At 43.3% G+C, this 23,015-nt stretch overlaps 1 protein-coding gene across 4 annotated transcripts in view; it reads right to left on the bottom strand.

Annotated features, from left to right (window-relative positions):
• dscaml1 (Down syndrome cell adhesion molecule like 1) overlaps window positions 1-23,015 on the bottom strand; it is a 564,629-nt gene that overhangs the window by 14,078 nt on the left and 527,536 nt on the right. For all 4 annotated transcript variants that reach the window (XM_059638968.1, XM_048562212.2, XM_059638969.1 and 1 more), the window contains 3 exons: window positions 18,897-19,184; window positions 11,195-11,350; window positions 6,714-6,744 (listed from right to left, as the gene is read on the bottom strand). In XM_059638968.1, coding sequence (XP_059494951.1) covers window positions 6,714-6,744; window positions 11,195-11,350; window positions 18,897-19,184 — 475 coding nt within the window. The remainder of the gene's footprint in view (window positions 1-6,713; window positions 6,745-11,194; window positions 11,351-18,896; window positions 19,185-23,015) is intronic.

Genomic DNA, 23,015 nt, shown 5'->3' with positions numbered 1-23,015 from the left:
TCAGAGGCTGAGGGGTGACCTGATAGAAGTTTACAAAATTATAACAGATATGGATAGGGTGGACAGTCAGAATCTTTTTCCCAGGGTGGAAATTGGCTGGCCAACAGAAGGCAGTGAGTGGTAGTAGAAGGAAAATATTCTGCCTGGAAGTCAGTGGTGAGTGGTGTTCCACAGGGCTCTGTCCTTGGGCCTCTACTGTTCGTAATTTTTATTAATGACTTGGATGAGGGGATTGAAGGATGGGTCAGCAAGTTTGCAGATGACACGAAGGTTGGACGTGTCGTTGACAGTATAGAGGGCTGTTGTAGGCTGCAGCGGGACATTGACAGGATGCAGAGATGGGCGGAGAGGTGGAAGATGGAGTTCAACCTGGATAAATGCGAGGTGATGCATTTTGGACGGTCGAATTTGAAAGCTGAGTACAGGATTAAGGATAGGATTCTTGGCAGTGTGGAGGAACAGAGGGATCTTGGTGTGCAGATACATAGATCCCTTAAAATGGCCACCCAAGTGGACAGGGTTGTTAAGAAAGCATATGGTGTTTTGGCTTTCACTAACAGGGGGATTGAGTTTAAGAGTCGTGAGATCTTGTTGCAGCTCTATAAAACTTTGGTTAGACCGCACTTGGAATACTGCGTCCAGTTCTGGTCGCCCTATTATAGGAAAGATGTGGATGTTTTGGAGAGGGTTCAGAGGAGGTTTACCAGGATGCTGCCTGGACTGGAGGGCTTATCTTATGAAGAGAGGTTGACTGAGCTCGGACTTTTCTCATTGGAGAAAAGGAGGAGGAGAGGGGACGTAATTGAGGTATACAAGATAATGAGAGGCATAGATAGGGTTGATAGCCAGAGGCTATTTCCCAGGGCAGAAATGGCTAACACGGGGGATCATAGTTTTAAGCTGGTTGGAGGAAAGTATAGAGGGGATGTCAGAGGCGGGTTCTTTACACAGAGAGGTGCGAGAACATGGAATGCGTTGCCAGCAGCAGTTGTGGAAGCAAGGTCATTGGGGTCATTTAAGAGACTGCTGGCATGCATATGGTCACAGAAATTTGAGGGTGCATACATGAGGATCAATGGTCGGCACAACATCGTGGGCTGAAGGGCCTGTTCTGTGCTGTACTGTTCTATGTTCTATGTTAAATACCAGGGAGTGTAAATTTAAGGTGAGAGGAGGAAAGTTTAAATGAAAAGGGTGAGGTTAGTCTTTTATGCAGAGGGCGCGAAGTGCCTGGAATGTTTTGCCAGGGGAAGTGGTAGAAACAGAGACAAAAACAATATTCAAGAGGCATTTAGGCAGACACATGAACAGGCAGGGAAGACAGTGATGCAGGTGGAATTGGTTTAGAATGACATCATGGTTGGGACAGAAACGGTGGGCCGAAGAGCCTGTTGCTGTGCAGTACTGTACAATGTTCTATTAAACCATTCAGTGCTCTAATGATAGTTTCTTCATTACCATCAAGTAATAACCTAACACAAGATGTCAATGTTACCCCATGAGGTAGATTTTCTGAATCAGTTAATTGCTGGATTCAGGACCTTGGTTAGCAATTCCCAAGTGATGTCCCCTGCCTTTAATTCTGGAGAAAATAAATCTGAAAACACGACGGCAAATAAAGCAAATCGGTTGAACGAAGCTTCCCAAATGTTTGACTTACCTCTAGGCTGTTTGGCAATCAAAATGAGGATCATTACCAAACTTAGTGGTGTTTCCTATATACAGCAGGCCAACTTCTATCAGAAATTACTCTTTACCTTCACACAGTGGGTGTAATCTCATCAGAAAGCAAAAGAACTTAGCATCTTTTATATCCTCACAGCTTTACAGCCAATAGGTTAATTTGCGTTACAGTCAAGGTACACAATTACAGTATCAGTTTGCACATAGCAAGGTTCCCCAATTGTAAAATAGTTAAGTAGCAATTTAGTCCTTTTGTGGTGTTGGTGGAAGGAAAATATTGACCAAGACTGAGAGATTTCCTCTGCTCCTGTTCATTCAGAACCACAGGAGGGCCTTTACTGTTCACCCAAACAGTCAGATTACTGTGTAGTTTCACATCCAAAAGATAGCAATTCCACAGTCTCTCAGTATTGTACTGAAGCCTCAGCCTAGATTTAGTATTTAAACCATAGGCCTTGAACTCCATAGCTTTCTGACTCAGAGAGAACATTAGGATATTATGCTGATTAGGGTTACAAGTACCCAACAAAGACTTCACCTTGAGTTTTCCTTTCCTCTTTACACGGACATGTTTAACTCCTATCCCGTCACTGCAGCCAAACTACCACACACTGCTTCTGGTAATTACTTTTGTTTTAACTTCATGGAGGGATTTATTCAGTTTGGGGTTTTCTATAGTCCCCACAGCAAGTGCTTGCACTGATGCCAACCATCTGTGCAATCTAAGTCACTGATGATATTTACAGAAGGTGATTAGGGAACACATCGAGAGATAATCTGCAGATGATCCTTTTTGGGAACTTCCATGCCAGGGTGCACAGTAATGCATTAGGAATCCCTCATGAAACATGGTGAAGAATCTGAGTGAAGGTTAACATGTAGAGACATATCTGTGCAAGCAATCTCTCTTTGACTAATTGGTACGTACAATGAGTTTTCAGTTTCGTGTCTTTAGTACAAATGCAACGTAGAATCAAAGAAATGTTTATGTGTCTGGCACAGTGGGCTGTTTGGCCCATTCTGCCTCTGTTTGCTCTTTGGAAAAACAGTTGTACTTGGTGCCTAGTCAGAGACTAGAAATTCTGCAGCATGTAACTCACGTCCTGATTCCTCAAAACCTGTCCACCATCAACAAAGGTGGGAGTTATGAGTGTAAGTGACAATGGAATGCTCTCCAGTTCCTTGGATGACTACGGTCCAACAACAGTCAAAAAGCTCAACACCAATCAGAACAAAGCTGCCTGCTTAATTGGCACCTCATCCACTACCATTAACATTCTCGCCCTTCACCACTGATGCCCGTAGCTAACTCTGTGTAACATCTACAAAATGCAGTGCCTCACAAAGGCTCTTTTGACAGTATTTTCCTAACCCATAAATGCAAAATCCTGAAACTCCCTCCCTAGCAATACTGTAGGTGTCCCCACACACCCAAGGACTTCAGTGAGTCAAGAAGACAGCTCACTATAACCTTGTCAAGGGCAATTAAGGACAGACGTTAAATGTTGATCCAGCTAATGATACCCTTGTCCTGGGAACTTTTTTAGTGTCTAATCCTGCAAGTTCCTCATGCTCAAGTACCTAACTTTCTTTTACATTTACTCATAGAATAATTAATTAAGTAAATAAGTAATGTATAAGTAACTGTCCACAGAGAAGGTTTAAAATCTTAGTAACTCCCATTGAGAAAATTCCCCTGGTATCATGTCTAAACAACGATTTTAACTCCACAATTTCTGGTTTTTGACTCACATACCATTCTTCGCTTTTTGCCTCAAAGAAACGGTGAACATACAGGCATCGATGCAATCACTGTGATCCGATTGCCTCATTCCCACATGCAAGAAATACTTTCTAACCTCATATGCTCATCAAGTGCTTCAAGAAGCAAATATTTCTCCCTAAGTTCAAGTTCAACTCAGGCTGTTAGGCTAAAGTGTGCTTTATGATCACTAATGCCATATAAGGAAATGGTTCTGAAAGGGTTAATGTTGGAAATTGCATTTAGCTCCACTCAGTCTGATGATGTAATACAGTCTAGGATGGAGATATCATGAGAATAGCTCTGCATCTCTACGGAGACAGATGTGTTCTCTCTGTCTCCTAATAGTCTGAGTAACAGACTGGGGCTGGGGCTGCTTTCTCTGGAGCGTTGGAGGCTGAGGAATGACCTTCCAGAGTTTTATAAAATTATGAAGGGCATAAATAGGGTGAGTAGCCAAGGTCTTTTCCCCAGGGTATCAGAGTCCAAAACTAGAGGGCATAGGTTTAAGGTGAGAGAGGAAAGATTTAAAAAGTACCTAAGGATCAAATTTTTCATGCAGAGGATGGTGAATGTATAGAATGGGCTGCCAGAGGAAGTGTTGGAGGCTGGTATGATTACAACATTTAAAAGGCATTTGGATGGGTATATCAATAGGAATGATTGAGAGAGATATGGGCAAAATGCTGGCAAATGGGATTAGATTAAAATAGGATATCTGATTGGCATGGACAAATTGAACTCAAGGTTCTGTTTCCATGCTATATGACTCTATGACTATAACAGTGTCTAACTAGGTAATGTAAATTTTACCTAATTATTGTCGTACAATAAACTATATTCAGTTAAGACAAGAGCCTGTTCTTGTTAAGACTCACTAATAGTTGACTCTTGACCACTGTAAACCAAATAGATCCTCAGGCTAAGTCCTAGTCAAGAGGGCTCAGAGCAGCATCCTCTTTCAGAGAAATACCACAACACTGCATCCGCTTCCCATGTAAATGCATTGCATCCACTTCCACAAAACAGGGCAGGAACATCACACAGAACAGCTAGAGAGAGCTGGTAGTCAGCATTCCCTTCAGTTTTCTTATTGGCGGCACAAGCCTTTGAGGTCCATGTCTGGTATTGATATCCGGCACCAGAAGTGAATGCTGAGATTGGTGTGCTGAAAGCAATTGCCATGTGTAGGACAATGGCTGGCTTTGAGGGAACCGGTGTGCGACAAACTTTAGCAGGTCACTGCAGAATGGGTGGCCGTGGATCAGCTGTCTTTCATACGTCTGCCTTCCAGTCTGTGTCTCTGCAGGAGCTGAACTTCATCCTTTGTGTCTGTGAGTGAGTGTATTCTATATGTGCTGAGCGACTCCGTCAGAAGGGTACGGCAGTTGGTTCAGACAAATAGACCTATCTTCCAGAAATCAGTTTGGGAATCTGAATGCAGTTTTGGTTTTCATTAAGAAGTGGGAGCTGGCAAGAGATTGGCAGAAAAGCCTAACTGATTCGCTGAGCTCCTTCACGTAAAGAAACCAGCTCTACCCAATCTGGTCAATACGTGACTCCTATCCCACACTTGCTCAGGGGGCTTCTCTGACTGCTCTCCAAACTAGTTTTGCAAGCCACAGAGCACCGAGACCCCATCCCCTTCCTCTCCCACCCAATCACCCCACCTCAGATATTGGTTATTTTCAGGGAGTAGGGTGTTGGGCGGGATGTTCTACAAAAAAGAAGAAAAAATTCCTGGCTACTTTGCAGGGAGGTGAGTCAAAATGGGAAATACAGGTCGACATCCGAAAATAAAATCTGGGCTAATACTCCACAATAGACTCGACGTCTCTCGGTATCTGCAATGCTGACAACAGCTTTTCAGGGCAGGACTTTGTCAATCTTATTTGTACTGAGCAGGTGATAAACAGTTTCCATCCAGTCAAAATAATTACAGCTTCTATCTTCCTTCTTCCCTGCTGCGGTGTATGTTTGGAAATCTGGGACTCTCTAGACTCTTTTACGGCTGTTTCCCATTTCATTTTCAAGAGCTATTTTGAGGTCTTATTCCTTTCAAAGCACTCCGCTTCACTCTGAATGTGATTTCCACTTTGAGCAATGCAACCATATGTCAGTGTCACATCTAATGAGAGACATCTACTCAACTTGTGTTTTGTTTTTCTTTTTGTTCTTTGAACACAAGAATTTAATCTTTTTTTGCAGCTCAAACCATGTCACTGAAAACTGAAAAGGTAAAATGGTAAGAGGTTGGGGAGGAACTCCCTATTCTTTTCTCAGGCTTGCTTTGAAGTTGCAGAAGCAAAATCAAGTGTAAGTCAAAGAACCTTAGCACTGATTAACTCCATATCATCGCACAGACACAGAGGGAAGCTGCTTCTGTTCTGCAACAAGGTGTACCTCAGTGTTAACACTCTCACCTTACAAGCTCACTGCAAGTCCAAGAGTTACTCTAGGGTACAAAAACTAGGCCGACACTCAAATGCCATGCTGAGGGAGTGCTCGACTGTTGGCGGTGCTGTTTTTCAGATTCAATATTAAAAGGAGGCTTCACCTGACATCTCAGCTGGATGTAGAAGATCGCATGTCATTATTCTGAAGAGCAGCACAGTGTCTTGGTCAATATTTATCCCTCAACCAATGACACTGAGAACTGATTACCTGCTCATTATCTTCTTGTCTTATTTGTGGGACCTTGCTGTGCACACATTTATGGCAATGATTTCTACATTACAGTAATGACCACATTTCAAATTGACTTCACTAGCTTTAAAGTATGTTTGGAACATCCTCAGTTGGGGAAAAAAAATACAAATAATATAACTTAATTATAAGGGAACTCACTTTTTGTGACTGACAATATTTCAAAGCGCAGATATTCTAGTTGCTGATATTCTAGGTGTAGATATTCTAGGTGCAGATACTCTAGATCCAGAGACTCTATGCAGAGATATTATAGGTGTTACCACTCCAGGTGCAGATATTCTAGGTGCAAATGCTCTAGGTATAGATATTCTGCAGGTACTCCAGATGCAGTGATACTAGTGAAGATACTCTAGTTGCAGATATTTGAGGTGCAGATACTCTGGTCGCAGATATTCTAGGTCTGGATACTCCAGGTATAGATATTCTGGGTGCAGATACTCTGGGTAGAGATACTCTAGGTATAGATACTTTAGGTGTAGATACTCTCAGTGCAAATACTTTACTCTGTAGAAACAAATAGATGCAGTACCTCTTGGTGTAGTGTCTAAGTGTATCTTACCTTATCAGCATTTCTGCCAGGCTCTTTGCATCTGAAATATTAAAAAAAGACAATGGTTAGATTCCAAAAAAAGGAGAAATTGCTTAACAGTTAAAGCTCCCAATGAGAAGAATGTTGACAGAATTGTGTTTGATTTTTATGGCATTTGAAAGGTAGCCAGAAAGAACACTGATGAAATTTATCATCCATTACAATTGGCAAGTGTGAGTGACTGGTTTAAAACAAGTCCTGTAGGAGACCAGAACTGCTACCAGCTGTTCCACTCTCACCCAACACTGTGACATTTAAATGGGTTATAACTCCACAGGCATCAGTGGCCTTTTTAATATCTCATTCAGCTAGCCACACTTCATAAGTGAGTGTCCTAATTTCAGTCTAAACCCAGGGGATACAGACAGGCAAAGAGAAATTTCAAATCAGCAGTGTCATTCAAAACATTTGTCAGATGGGACAGATCCCATTTAAATACCATCAACAAATGAACATGATGACAGTGAAAAGGGATGACTGGTTGAAATGAGAAAAACAGATAAAAATGTATTTACTGACATCAGTCATCAAGAAATTATGAATTTAAATAGTTATAAACTTTACAAAACTAAGTTTCTTCTTGTCGAAGTGTGATGATTTATCCTTGTATGGAATGTTTTGGGGCATCACTTTGTTCTGTTCTGACAGTAAAGGTGGTGAAATAGTAGAGAGTAGGTCAGTGAAATGGGATGGATGTAAACCCTGGTGTTAGCTGAAAGCTCTAATAATATAACCTGGAGAAGACTAGAAATGTGTGCTAACTAGGACCATGGCCATCCCAGTTTGGCAAGTATGTGAGGAGGTAACCAGCATCCAGGACAAGGCTGTAGCAGCACCTTCACTTTAAACGGTTAACTTCACCATTTGTCCACAGTGGCTGTAGAATGTCATTAAGACTCCTTCTGCAGCAGCACCTCTCAACTTGTGGCTGAGAGGGAGAGGACAGCGGGGACTTGGGAACATCACTGCCTGCAAGGTCTCTTCCGAGCCACCCAACATCTGCACCTGGAACAAGGGGTGTGTGTGTGTGTGTGTGTGTGTGTGTGTGTGTGTGTGTGTGTGTGTCTGTGTGTGTATGTGTGTGTGTATGTGTGTGTGTGTGAGAGAGATTGGGTCTGTGTCTGGGTGGGTGTTCTGTGGGTGTGTGTTGTGCGTGCATGTGTGTGTGGATGTGTGTGTTTGTGTGCGTTATGTATATGCATGACTGTGTTGTGTGCATGTGTGGGGGTGTGTGTGTGTGGGCATGTGTCTATATGTGTAGTTGCATGTGTGTAAGTGTGTGCACGTGTGTGTGTGTGGCATATGCGTATGTGTGTGTATAGCATATGTATATGTGTGTTTGTGTTTATGTGTGTGTGTATGTGTGTGGCATGTGTATATGTGTATGTGTGTGTGTGGGCTTCTGTTGTGTGTATGTGTGCGTGTGCATGCGTGGGTGTGGGTGTGTGTGTGTGCGCGTGCGTGTGTGGGTGTGGTGTGTGTGGTGGGTGTGTGGGTGTGCGCGTGTGGTGTGGGTGTGTGGGTGTGGTGTGTGTGTGGGTGGGTGTGTGTGGGTATGGGTGTGGCATGGGTATGTGTGTGTGCGCGTGTGTGTGTGTGGGTGTGGTGTGGGTGTGTGTGTGTGGGTGTGGTGTGGGTGTGTGAGTGTGTGTGTGTGGGCATGTGTGTGTGGTGTGTGTGTGTGTGTGTGTGTGTGTGTGTGGGGCGTGTGTGTGGGTGTGTATGTGTGCGTGTGGGTGTGGTGTGGGTTCTGTGGGTGGTTACAGGGACATGGATAATTATTCCTGGGACCCTCCCTAACATTGTGCTCAAGGTGTGGCTATACCACACAGACTGGAGTGGTTCAAGGAGTCGCTCGCCACTGACATTCTCTCTCACTTTCTCCTCTGCCGTAGGGTCCCCCGCGATCTGTGTGAGGGATTGGCTTCCAGAGATGGAGATCAGAGTGCTCGGTTCTACTGTGTAGGCTTCGAGGGAATGCTGCTCACTACCAACAACTTCTCAAGGGCAGTCAGAGATAGACAGCAGTCACTGAGCTTACCAGCGACTCTCATATCGCATGATAAACACAGAAGGTATTTAAAATATTTAATTCTGGTTTTTTGACATTTTGAGATTCTAGTGACTATGCTGGAGAAATTAAATAGGCATACAAATTAATGAGCCACACATCCAGAATTGGAGCCAAGTACTCTGCTCTCTCATAAACCAGGTGTTGCCGATAGCAACCGTGAGAGTTCACCTTTTCCACACGCTCTATTTCTGGGTTTAATTTTCTCTGCAAATGTACTGCATGACTGAGAAAACAAAACCCACAAGAGCGAAAAGTGTTTAAGGCTGAGCAGCCAGTAGTCACAGTGAAATGAATGGAACCTTTGACCTGCCAGTGACAGTGGAGTTAGAGCGGGGTGAGTGGTGAAGGAATCGCTGCTATGGATGGGGAATGAGTGTGGCAAATAAAATCAAATGCTCAAAGCAAGTTGATGTGCTTGACTGATGTCTAGTAACCAACAGCTCCATTGTTGGCATCAAACTGCGGCTTTCAAAATATTTCACATGAAAGCTTTTACAACCTGATTGTTTTCATTTCAATAAGTATCGTTGTTGGTGTAAAGGTGTGTGTCTGTGTGTGTCTGTCTGTTGCATGTCTGTGTCTGTGAAGCATCTATGTGTATGTAGGCTTGTATGTGTCTGTGTGTGTATTTGTGGCTGTGTGTATATGTGTGCATGTATAAGACTGTGTGCGCATGTGTTTATGTGTGTCAATGTGTGAGAGTGTCTGTGTGTGTGTGTCTCTGTGCATTGTGTGTCTTGAGTGTGTCTGTGTCTGTGTGTGTATGTGTGTGTCTGTGTGTGCGTTTGTATGTGTATGTGTGTGTCTGTGTGTGTGTACATGTGTCTGAGTGTGTGTATGTGTGAGTGCCTGCATGTGTGTGTTTGTTTGTGTCTGTATGTGTGTGTATATGTGTGTCTTTGTGTGCATGTTTATATGTGTCTGTGTGTGTGTTAGTGTGTGTGTATGCGAGTGTGTGTATGTGTTTGTGTATGTACGTGTGTGTCTGTGTGTGTACATGTGTCTGTGCATGTATATGTACGTGTGGCTTCACGGGGCACAGATAATTATGAAGATGCCTTGAGTGAGAGGAGTCAAAGTGTACAGCTGGCAAACCTCGGGGAGTTTCGAGATTGATTGCAATCGAGCTTAAGAGACAGTCTCAAGACTTGGCCAGTCATGGAGCATTCAGACTGAACCTAAACTCCAGCAAAGCTTCACTGATGAAGAAAGTCATTCAGCTTCTATCTTAGTGCATGCATCTAGAGAAACCCACCCTCCTCCCATCATAGCTTCCAACTGTCCCTTAAATGACTCCAAGGATTTTGTCAGCACTGTCCAAGCCGGTCATCCAACTCAAATCTGTGGCCATCTGGTCAGGTCTGTCTTCCTTCAACCACCTGTGCTAGTGTGGCTCCCTTTAAAGGGAGTAGATTCCAGTTCAATCTCAGCCAGATTTCTCCTCTTCATAATTGACACAGCCAGGGAAAATGAACAGAAAGTAAGGACACATCCCATTATCATTCACAAAGCTCATGCTGGCTTGCTGACAGTTGGGAAATAATTAGATAACTAAAGTGTTTAGTTTTAAAAATTAAAAACACAGAATCTGGAAAGGTCCACTCAAGTTCCATTGTATTAAATGGACTGCACACAATGCATAGCAGGAATATTTCAACCTCACGAAGGAGACATATATAAGAAATCAAATCACAGCGAGTTCCTCTTCAAAGAGATATTAAGTCGGCATTCTAATATCATAGGTTTGATGCAATTCAAGTTCTGAATCAGAACTAGCAAATTCTCATTAAGATCAGGTTTTATTTCCTAAATCAGCTCTCTGAAATATTCCACTTTTCATCATCTCCCTTACCCAGAATATAATTCATTGATATGTACACAGTAGCCCATTCATGTGTCCAGTAGGTGGTCACTCAAAGCCAGTGAGACTCAGAAGATGATGCAGCCACAGTATTGTGTTCACTGATATGCTGATTCTACCAGGGGTCTCTGGGTAGATTAGGTGGTTAAACGGGGAGGGGCACCCAACTCTAGCACATAAGGTCAATCCTAGAATCCCCACTGTTATTGAAGTCAAAGTCTTTGGCTGTGGGACCTTCGTTTTATTTGTGCAAGGGATGTGGGTGTTGGTGGCTGGGCCAAGCTGAGAAGGTGGTGGTGAGCTGCCTCCTTGAACTCCAGTGGTCCCAGTAGAGTAAGCAGATCTACAATTCGATCTGGGAATGTATTTTGACCCAACGATTTCTGGATTCTGGGCCTCAAATCCAAACATTGTTTTGGCCAGATGAGCTACCAGGAGAGTCCTTTGCAATCACTTCATGAGCAGTTATTTAGACCCGAGGGTACTTGCCCATGTTCTCTGACCCCTCCTGCTTACCTCGCAGTCTCTTCAGGCGTTTCTCCTTCCGCTTCTTCCGGATTATAAACAGGAGTGCCACAGCAACCGTTGCTAGGATCACAGGACAAGCTATGGTAAATAACTTCTTCACATCATCTCCCTCTCCTTGTATCGATTTGATTGGTGGGATAGTGCCTAACATATCAGAGCATGTTAAAAAAAATCAACGTCTAAATGATAAGCGATACCTGGAAACAAATTCCACAGGGATTAGGAACAGGTCATGAGCCGTAACGAGGATACTGAGATAATTCACAAGTGCCTTCGGCCTGAAATCAGACTTCAGTGACTTTGAAATTATTTATTACATACAGGTAATTTTGCTATAACGTGTGTTTCATTAACACAGATTGGCTGTAATTGTGATTGATGAATAGTGGCCACTGTTTGGATTACACAAACTTTCTGCTGTAGAGGTATAGCAATTTCTCTATAATGCCATTTTATATAGTGTAAGTTCACATAAGAACACAACTATCACATTATAGGAGAACTACCTGTATACATTTTTTTTATTCATTAATGACTTAGAATTGACTTGGTCACTCTCAAAATACTATTCCTAGTCAATACTTGCAATATGCTTGTTCATATTATTTTCCTGTGAAGCATTTTTCGATATTTTGTTACATTAAGATCAATTATAAATTCAAATTATTGTTGCCGTCATTGTATTCACAAGAGTTTAGAAGAATCAAGGAGATCTGATTGAAATATATAGAACTGCAACAGGACGACAAAGATTAGATGTAGGGAGAGTCTCGAATAAGGGGTCACAGTGTCAATACATTGAGTGGATCGTGTTAATCAACCTTTTGAGAGATGTTACTATACACCTCTGAAGGTGGTGCAGCTTGTGCAGAGGCCTCCCAATGGTAGACATAGAGATGCTATCAGTGTACCAATGGGACATTTGGAACTGGGATGAGGAAACATTTCTTCACTCACAGGGTAGTAAACCTGTGGAATTCACTCCCATAGAAGGCTGTGGGGACTGAGTCACTGTCTATCTTTAAGAAAAAGATTGATAAATATTTAGATATTAAAAGCATTGATGGGTATTGAAGGACTGATGGCCTACCCCTGCTCCATGTTTTTTTGACTGCAGAAATGCAATTATTAAGGTTTAAGGAAAGGAGCAAGTTACATTCCTATAAAACCATTAGCTTTGAACAATGTCTGATTGGAAGATGGAAGCGAACAGAGCCAACCTTCACAGATAGGGTTGTGATACTAACCAACTGGTGTTTTTAAAATTCAGATTGTTAGATATCAATGGGAGTGGAATAAAATTGGGGAAGTGGCGTTTCAGTGCAGATCAACTTTGATCCAACCGAGTCATAGACTAGGCTCCCTGGAGGCTGAATGGTCCCCTCTTCTTCATGATGTTCCTATGAATTGATTAATCATAACAGACAAAATGGGCCCAGAAACCATAACCACGCTCCCCTACATCAAAGACATTTCTGAAATGACTGCCAGACTACTCGGACCCCTTGGCATCAGGGTAGCCCACAAACCCACCAACACACTAAAACAGCAGCTAATGAACTTAAAAGACCCTATACAGACAACAAATAAAACAAACGTCATCTACAAAATACCTTTGAAGAACTGTGACAAACACTACATTGGACAAACTGGCAGGAAGTTAGCCACCAGGATACATGAACATCAACTAGCCACAAAACGACATGGCCCACTATCACTCGTATCCTTACATACAGATAAGGAAGGACACCACTTTGATTGGGACAACACATCCATCCTAGGACAAGCCAAACAGAGACATGCACGAGAATTCCTAGAAGCATGGCATTCCAACCGGAATTCCATCAACAAACACATTGACTTGGAGCCAATCTACCATCCCCTGAGAAAAAGAACAGGAAATGACATCACCAACCCAAGGAAACCTAACCAGATAAATAGAAAGCGGGACATAACACCAGCGCTTCGTTGGAGGCTCACTGATGATGTTACCTAGAATGGTGACGAAACGTCTGAAAACTAACCTTCCAGCTCAGCGAGCAAACTCACATCCATTAAAGGCATTGATGGGTATTGAACAATTGATGGCCTACCCCTTTTAACCCATTGTCTTATAATGAGCAAAATATTCATTGATTTTGTTGAATTTTACATTTTTGCTGAGAATTTACAGCTGGATGACTTGGACATGTTGTCTTTTCACTTTCGCATGGTTGCAATGAAGCTGCTATAAAGAAGGACTTTTAATGTTTTAGTGGAAGCTGCTTAGCACTACTCTGAGCTTGTCAATGCCAACAGGGCTCCTTAGTGAATAATTGTCAATTCCTAGAGCCGGGTCCAGGAAATGTGTATTTGGGGTCATGGTTTCTGACTGTCTACCCCTTGTCCATGGCTACATTTGTACCTGGGTGTCCTTGGAGAGGGAGCATGTGAGGTGTCCATCAAAATGCCCAATGATTTTAGGGAAAGTTGGGCACTGCAGGGGATGGAGTGCTTCCAGCTCCATTTTGATGTAGCCGTTTCCATCTCCATCTCCTCCCCCTCACTTTGTTGGTCTGTCTTTCCCCTCTCTGGACATTGCATGTAATTTCACCATTTGGAAACGTTGGAGATTTAGTCAAGGTGGATAATGGGTGATTTGGTGATGGAGAATTAAAGTTCAGTTGCGTGTAAGAGCACTTCTGGGTGTAAACAAGAAACAAACAGCGGAAGGTTGTCAAGATGAATCTTTGAGCATTGATTGTGGCTTAGGCCAGGCCTGAAGGCCATGGTCCACAACAAAGGACTGTAGACAGGGCCATGGGACAGAATGAATAGGCCCACTGCGTGTTTATTCTGGGCACAGATTGGAAATGAACAAGGCACAGCACTATCTACAGAGAAGTCTTTGGGTTTAAGAGTGGTGTTTTCCAATAGCATGTAACATAGAAACGTAGAAAATAGGTGCAGTAGTAGGCCATTCAGCCCATCAAGCCTGCTCCACCATTCAATATGACTATGTCTGATTGGGCAATTTCAGTATCCCACTCCCATTCTCCACACCCCTTGAGCCCTTTAGCTGGGAAGGCCGTGTTCAGTTCTTTCTTGAATATATCTAATGCCAACAGCTTTCTATGGGAGAGAATTCCACAGTTTCACAACCCTTTGAGTGAAGAAATTCTTCTTCATCTCAGTCCTGAATGGCTTACCCCCTACCGTTAGACTGTGACCCCTACTTCTGGACTTCCCCAACATCTGTCTTACACTTCCAACATCATCCCTGTCCAGTCCCATCACAATTTTATATGTTCCTACGAAATCCCCCCTCATTCTTCTCAATTCCAGCAAGCACAAGGTAAGACGAAGGCAAATCATTAGTCCAGTATAGACCACTCCCAATTTTCTTTTCCAATAAAGTGAAAAGAGTTTAGCAATTCGCTCAAGCCCATGTTCCTCCCCTGTAGCGTTCACTGCTCTATGCCACAAACTGCAGAGTGAGAATCAAAAAAGTTGTCCGTAAGTCCAAAATGTAAAGAAGTAAAGGGAATTCTTGTTACTTTTCACACAGGATATTACATATGGTTCACACATTTTTTTAGGCTAATGTTTCAGATCAATGGTGCATTTCACAGCAACAATATGGAGAGAAGGTAAGAAGAAGCAACACAGAGTGTATTCTTGCTAGCTGTTCACTGTTGAATTTTAATGTTGGCTGTGCACATTCTCTTTGCGACAAGTGCAGTTTGGTCACTAATCCCTTACCATCTTCTTCTGAATGTACTTCAGCAAAATACAACATTCAGCACCCTCCCAGCCCCGGTCATCAGCAACAAATACCACCATTTCCCAGCTGCCTTCAGTTCTGACAATGGGTCACCGGACTCGAAATGTTAACTCTGTTTTTCTCTCCACAGAAGCTGCTGCGTTTCTGCTTTCATTTCAGATCCCCGGCACCACAGTTTTTTGTTTTATTCAGCCCAGCTCATCCATACCAGTGTTTCAACCCTGGACAAACCTCTCACCTCTTCATCTAAATTCAACTATTTCCTCTCTTGAGTCTATTCAGCTCCCCCTTAAATACCTCTATGCTATTCACCACTCAACCACTTCTTGCAGCACCAGCTCTGAGTGAAGATGTTTCTCCTGAGCTTTCACTTGGATGCATTTGGGAATCTTGACCGGGAGAGGTTTAAAGCTGGGAGAAGAGATTTGCAGTCCGACAAAGTCTGAAAGTGGCAGCAGATGGAACAGCAGCTTCAGTGCTGCAGATTGCAGAATTAAAGAACAGAGGAGGGCTGGCACTCTGCTGGAAACACTTCGTGTCCTATTACCGTGCGAGCCAGCTATTTTTCTCCCTGCTTCCACCTCCCACAAACTTGCCAGATTAATGTGATAATGGTGGCAGTCAGATAAAGGTCAATTTCTTCCTGCCCTGTCATCCTGAAGCACATCCTCGCCCGGCTGCCCAAGGATGCCTTGAGAGCTCCCAGCAGGAACCAGTCGGCCTTTGTTGCTCAATGCTGGGGGCAGGTGCCAGAATAATTGCCTGTTACCTCAAGACAGCACTTTACAGGGTCTGACTGCAGGACTCACTTTGCAACTGGGACAACATGATTCACAAGGCACAGCCACATGCTGCAGCAGTTCATACAGAGATGAGGAGGCCTTATGATTCAGAACACAGCACCCTACAGTCCTGATCAATACACACCCACTTGTCTGCAGGATGGGTACAAATTGTACGTTTTGCTTCCTTGTGTGCCGGGCAGGGTACAAGGGGCAGTTGCCCATCCTTGTGACTGTATCAAGTGCATAACGCATCCCCCACTGGCCACAAGCCTTGGCAGGTAAGTGGAAGACCGTAAGGTTCCCCCTGGATTTGCTGCCTCTGTTAAGCAACAACATACCCAGCGACTCCCACGTAGCAAAATTTACCAAAGTACTGCACAAGAACACCACCAGTTAGAAGTTGAAAAGAGGAGATTTTGGTAACTGAAAGCTCAGTGAAGTTTTCAGGACAGTCCTAGAAGTGGTGGGAGAGACGTGGAGATTATAGGGAGGGAATTCCAGAAGCTAGATGGCTGAAAACAATGGCCACCATTGATAGAGTGAAGGAAATGCTTTACCATAGGCTTCGAACTCAAGTTTGCTGCACTCTGTGGCTTTCAAATCCTCCTAACTAAAACGTGTTTCCTGTTGATGGAGCCAAGCGTGGCCAGCACTGTCCAGCCATTGAATTGGGGAAGGAGGCTATTCAGTTATTGTGGCTTCACTGGTTCTCCAAATGAGCCAATACTCTTAATGCCACTCTCTCAAGAGCCCGGCTCATTTGCCTTCGCCAAATAATTGTTTAGTTTTCCTACTGAATGCTTGACTGACCCAGTTTCCATTTCACTCTCGGGCATTGTAATTCTTTTTCATTCATTCACAGGATGAGGCATAGCTGGCTAAGCAGCATTTATTGCCCATCGCTTATTTCAGTTCAGAGCCAACCACACTGCTGTGGGTCTGGAGTCACATGTAGGCCAGACCAGGTAAGGATGGCACTTTCCTTCCTTAAAGGATATTAGTGAACCAGATGGGTATTTCCAACAATCAATGATGGATTCACAGTCATCATTAGATTCTTAATTCTAGATATTCAAATTCTACCATCTGCTGTGGTAGGATTTGAACCCGGATCCGCAGAATATTGTCTATGTCTCTGGATTAAATCCAGAGATAATACCACCAGGCCATCGCTTCCCCGTTCAGCCACAGCTGAAGCATGTGCAGTGTAATAAGGTTTTCCTCACATCAGTTTTGCTATTTTGGTTAAGTGCTTTTGTTCTAGGCCACCTTGTTCCTGATCCTTTCACAAGAGGGAACAGTCCCTCCAGATCTACTCTGTAGCCCAATATCTTTTTAAGAATAACACAGGTAGATCCTGTCATTTCACCAGCCTGGTCTTCAATATATAAAACATGGATGGTTTCCTTTGCGAGTGCCAAGTGGGGAATGGTCAGGGTTGGATAAACACCGAGTTCTTGCGGGGGGGCAGGAGGTCCACCCTGTTCAATCTTTTGACCAACATTAATTTCTTTTCAAAACCCAGTTGAAGAGAATGGACAAGTGGGCAACTTAACACTTGCTTTCTGCCAGCTGAAATTTATTTATTTATTGAGCCTCTAGATGGAGTCAAAGCTTACATTAAGGCAAAGATGATTGCATTATTGGGCATTCAGCTTCAACTTATAAAGAATCTTCTGCATCAAAAACACACCATTCAGCCCATCTTGGTCTATGCTTGTGTCTTCAGATGAGACTCTGCCCACTCTTAATACTTCTTTCATCATAACCCCCAAATCACCCTCAAGCCTGCTCCCTCCTGTGTGTATCAACTCTCTCCTGAAATATGACAGAACTGTCTGCTTCAAACATTACATGTGAAAGGAGGTTTTACACTCTCTGTATAAAGAAATTCCTCGTAAATTCTTTATTTGAGCTGTAAGTGGGCATTTTATAATTACAGCCTTTCCTGATTAACTATTTTTTTCCTGACACTGATAACTGACTTCATGTAGCTCAGAGCTCCTCTGATCCCAAAGATGTCACTAGTCATGCCTCAAATCTTCATCCCTCTGCCTATTCCTTTCTCTTCCTGAACTTCACATACTATCTTTTAGGATTTGCTTTCAACTGATATCCATTATCAATTTACAGCCTTACATGTTACTAGATATTTACTGTCTCACCCAACGATGTACATCTCACTTCTTCATTCCTACTCCCTGTAAGAACTCTTCATCACTCTGTTTCTCCACCCTGGTCACAACTGCTCTAACGATGCCACCGTATGACACGGAGAATTGAGGAAGTGAGGACTCAAGAGTTCCTTGTTAATAATTATTAAGCTATAGAACATCAGCTATCCATCACAAGTAGGATGTGTTAAGATCTGAACTCACTGTTAAATGTGAATAGGCGTTTTCAATTCAGTACACTTGTACAAATCAGTTAGGCTACATGGCTTTAGTGGAACTAATAAAAAATTGTGGGAGTGTGCAGAGGTAATGTTTGAGGAAAAAACATCTAGGAGGGAATCCTGTAGCCCAATGGTATCAATGTGGATTTCACAAGCTTCAAAATCTCCCCTCCCCCCACTGCATCCCAAAACCAGCCCAGCTCGTCCCTGCCTCCCTAACCTGTGCTTCCTCTCACCCATCCCCTCCTCCCACCTCAAGCCGCACCTCCATTTCCTACTACTAACCTCATCCCACTCCCTTGACCTGTCCGTCCTCCCCGGACTGACTTATCCCCTCCCTACCTCCCCACCCATACTCTCCTCTCCACCTATCTTCTCCTCTATCTATCTTCGGTCCGCCTCCCCCTCTCTCCCTATTTATTTCAGAATTCTCTCCCCATCCCCCTTTTCTGATGAAGGGTCTAGGCCCGAAACGTCAGCTTTTGTGCTCCTGAGGTGCTGCTTGGCCTGCTGTGTTCATTCAGCTCCACACTTTGTTATCCTGGATTCTCCAACATCTGCAGTTCCCATTATCTCTAGGAAGAGCAGTGTTGTGTTTCAGTTGGGAAATTAGGAATGTAGCAGGGTATCCTGAGCCTTGATCACCATGGTCTTCCGTGTGAGGAAAAAGATTTTCTTGAGAGAGCCAAAGCCTTAAGGTGAAAAGTTAAATACCCCAACCATTCCCCTCAGACAAGCCACACCTACTTCCATCATAATCGAGTGTGGCAAAATGCGTTGTCTCATTGCCACATCCAGCGCTGTTACAGGCTCTCATTTTCAGCTCATACCAGGTGGCCTCTCGTAGGTCCTGCAGGAAAACCTCATGCGACAAGTTGGTCTTCAAAGTAAGCCAAGGCCAAGTGCCTTTGGGACGGTAGTCCATGACGATGGCTTTGATGGGGCAGCCACCATTGTTCCACCCTTGGAGGTTCAGCCTGGCATGGGTAGAGTTAATATGGGTAAAGAGGTGTTGGTCCTTGTTGAAAGCAGGTTCTGGAAGGTGAAAACAAAGGAAAGAAATAAATGGTACATTTGACCAATACTCCTAGCTGATGACTTCATGTTTTAAATACATCTTGTTAAAGGGGCAGAGATAGGATAGAGGGTTGGGATGCTCCTCAAAGGATCAGTGTGGACTTGATGGGCTGCAAAGCTTGCTTACATACCGTAGCAATTCTGTAAAGTCATGACAGAGTCCATGCAGTGCAGAAGGAAGCCATTCAACCTGTACCAACCATCCAAACAGCATCCCACCCTATCCCTGTAACCCCACATTCCCTGTGGCTAATTCAACTGCACATCCCTGGAAACTATGGGCAATTTAACATGGCCAATCCACCTAGCCTGCATACCTTTGGACTGCTGGAGGAAACTGGAGCACCGCAGGATACCCACTCAGACACAGGGAAAATGTGCAAACTCCACACAGGCAGTGACCTGAGGGTGGAATTGAACTCAGGTCCCTGGTGCTGTGAGGCAGCATTGCTAACCACTGAGCCACCGTGCCATCTATAAAAGGATACAAGAAAGGATGATGCTAAAATAATTTGTTTAAAATAATTGCTCCAAAACAAAATTGTACTCTAATTATTGTGGATCCCAGAGTCAGGAAAATTGTTCACAACTACAAAGCTGGAACTGGAAAATTTGTAAAAACGAAGGTTTTCTTTGATATCGTCTTTTTCCCTTGCATCTCCAAGTTGGCAGCTTCTCATATTCCCAGCTTTAAATGCCAAGCCAGACGGTCCCTAAATGTGGCAGCAGTTCGGTTTGCCTTTGATTGGCAGCATCAATCCAGGCAGAGACAGATCCAGTCACAGCTGGATGCCATCTCTGGCTCTGGGACCTGAACTTGAGCGATTCAAAAGCACTGGGAGATACTGAACTCAAAATTCACAAGCTCGCTGTGGCCTTTCTCAGTTGGTGCCAGAGGCTACAGGGAAGGATTTGAGCAAATTGCTTATTAATAACGGTCATCTCTAATGTTAAAATGTTCTATCTGAGATTGTTTTGATTTGAAAACCTATTTTATCCTTTAAACAATTTTCTTTCCTTTTCATTAACGACTAGAGGCACATTGCGTCGGTAATGAAGTAATTGAAACACATTCTTGGAAATTTGACACCGTATATAAAATGGTACGACTTTAAAATAAGTGCAGGAACAGACAGAACTGAGGGCCTATTACACATCTCTGAATATGACAGGACAGGTTGATAAAGCTGTTTTAAAAAACAAGTTTGTCTTCATAAATAAATGCCTGAAACACAGGCAAGATAATTTGCTAACCTACAAAGATCATTGGTCAGGACTTAGCTGGAGCATTGCATCCAATTCTGGCATTGCACAACTGGAAGGCTGTGAATGACCATCAAAGGTGATGAGGTTGTGGGAAGGTTGTGGTATACAAGCAGAGATTTTCCAGAAACGTTTCAGCCATAGCTGGTGTATTGCTTAAAAAGGATAGATTTTGTTTCATCTTTCACTCATCAGGGCACCTGCAAGGATACCGAGGGAATCAACATTTTTATGTTTGGCAAATGGGCTCAGATTGGTGGAGACTTTCCATTGAGTAAGCACCTAATAGATGATGACTGACAGTCAACTGTTGAGCTTTGAGGGGTGAAAGATATAGGACTGATGTCAGAGGTAGTTTCTTTACTCAGAGAGTAGTAAGGGAATGGAACGCTTTGCCTACAACGGTCTTAGATTCGCCAACTTTAGGTACATTTAAGTCGTCATTGGATAAGCATATGGACGTACGTGGAATAGTGTAGGTTAGATGGGCTTGAGATCGGTACGACAGGTCGGCACAACATCGAGGGCCGAAGGGCCTGTACTGTGCTGTAATGTTCTATGTTCTGCGTTCTATGTTCTATGTTTAAATTTAAACTGGACAGCTTGTCTCTGATTGGTCAAGGTATTTCCCTGAGGAATGAACAGAGAGTGTCTATCACCTGTTTTGTTAAGTTGAAACAGATGAAATGTATGCACATAATCTGCTGTCTGCAAAACTCAGTGCCCTGCGAAACAGTACATGTAGCTTCCAAGCCATGCAAATGTGCCACATTGTGAGCCAAACTGACAATGCTGAAAGTTTCCTGTATGATTCGCAGTATACTCAGGATTACTTAGCAAGTGTTGTCTAATCAGGGATCTCTTCTGGGGTAAGTGACTGCAATTATGTTGCAATGCCAGAGAATCTAGGATTGTTCCCCCTAGGTTAGAGAATATTAAAGGAGAATTTTAGCAGTATTCAAAATTCTATGGCATTTTGCAAGAGTGAATAAAAATTGTTTCCACTAGTGCGTGGATCCCTAACTAAAGATTTGAGCAATTTGGAAATAACTGGAGGGTAGGTGGAGATTTTTTATAACAGTATGTCGTTATAGACTGGCATGCAGCCATGATGTGGAGATGCTGGTGTTGGACTGGGGTGGACAAGGTCAGAAACCATATGACGCCAGGTTATAATCCAACAGCTTTTGAGCACTGCTGCTTCATCAGGTGACCTGTTTGACGATAACCTGTTGTCACGTGGCTTCTGACCTTGAAATGATGGTGGCGGGGGATGCAATAATAACTTTCACAAGGGAACCATATACATTAATGACAAGGAATCACTGGTGTGGAGTGGATCACACTTTCTAAAAGCCAGCAGGGATATGATGGGCTAAATATTCTCCACTCCAATGTGAAAGTTTCTACGGTTCTTCAATTTTGAAATCACAGAGTCTTAAGAAATGTAGAGCATGGAAACAGACTATACACTCCAATTCGTCCGTGCTGACCAGGTACCGCAAATTAATCTAGTCTCATTTGCCAGTATTTGGCCCATATCCCTCTGAACGCTTCCTACTCATGATCCCATCTAGATGCCTTTTAAATGTTGGAATTGTACCAGCCTACACCACCGCCTCATTCCATACTGCCCTCTTTGTGAAAAGTGGCCCCTTAGGTCTTCCTATTCATTTGAATAATTATTTGGAGAGTGGGAAAACTTATGGAACAGTGACAGCATCACTGCCTCTGAGCCAGGAGCTCCGGGTTCATGTCCTCCTCCAGAATTGGAAAGCAGTGGAAAGTACTTTTTCATAGCAGCCAAACAGGATAGCCCCCAGTAGCTTCTTCCGACACGTCAGCAGTAGAGGTTAAGAGGTTGTGTTTCATGGTTAGCCAAGTTATGGCTTCCAGTATCACATAAATGGTGCAAGTTCACAAGATGAAGGCATCCAACTGTAAAATCAATTTCTAAATCCAAACACAAAGCTCAACACCAAAGCCATCAACCAGTGCTGTGTTGACTTCATATAATATAAAGAAACTGGAGGGGAAAATAAAATGGGAAAATGGTCCAGGTTACATCTCATTTTCCTTCTTCTGCTCAGACCTCCATAACAGTGACTTCCCCAAAATGGAAGTCAATGTGCTGACCCAGCAGTGCACGAACTAGTCAAGGCAGATGATCATCCATGAGGTAGAATAGCACAGCAGTTTCAAGGGGCTGAATGGTCTAACCTTGTTCCTATTTTTGGACAAACAGCAAAACATGTCTCAGAACAGATAGTATTTGCTCTAGTCTGGAAAATACAGCATTCATGGTTGGTTTTATCTGTATGCTTTACAACCATTACGATTTTTCTTTTTGAATGATAATGGGAACTGCAAATGCTGGAAAATCCAAGATAACAAAGTGTGGAGCTGGATGAACACAGCAGGCCAAGTAGCATCTCAGGAGCATAAAAGCTGACGTTTGGGGCCTAGACCCTTCAGAGAGGGGGATGGGGAGAGGAAACTGGAATATACAGGGAGAGAGGGGGAGGC

This window comes from Stegostoma tigrinum, chromosome 32 (genome assembly GCF_030684315.1).
Source record: "Stegostoma tigrinum isolate sSteTig4 chromosome 32, sSteTig4.hap1, whole genome shotgun sequence".
Classification (NCBI taxonomy): Eukaryota; Metazoa; Chordata; class Chondrichthyes; order Orectolobiformes; family Stegostomatidae; genus Stegostoma; species Stegostoma tigrinum.
Note: the sequence above shows the minus strand (reverse complement) of the source record. Positions and strands in the feature narration are given on the sequence as shown.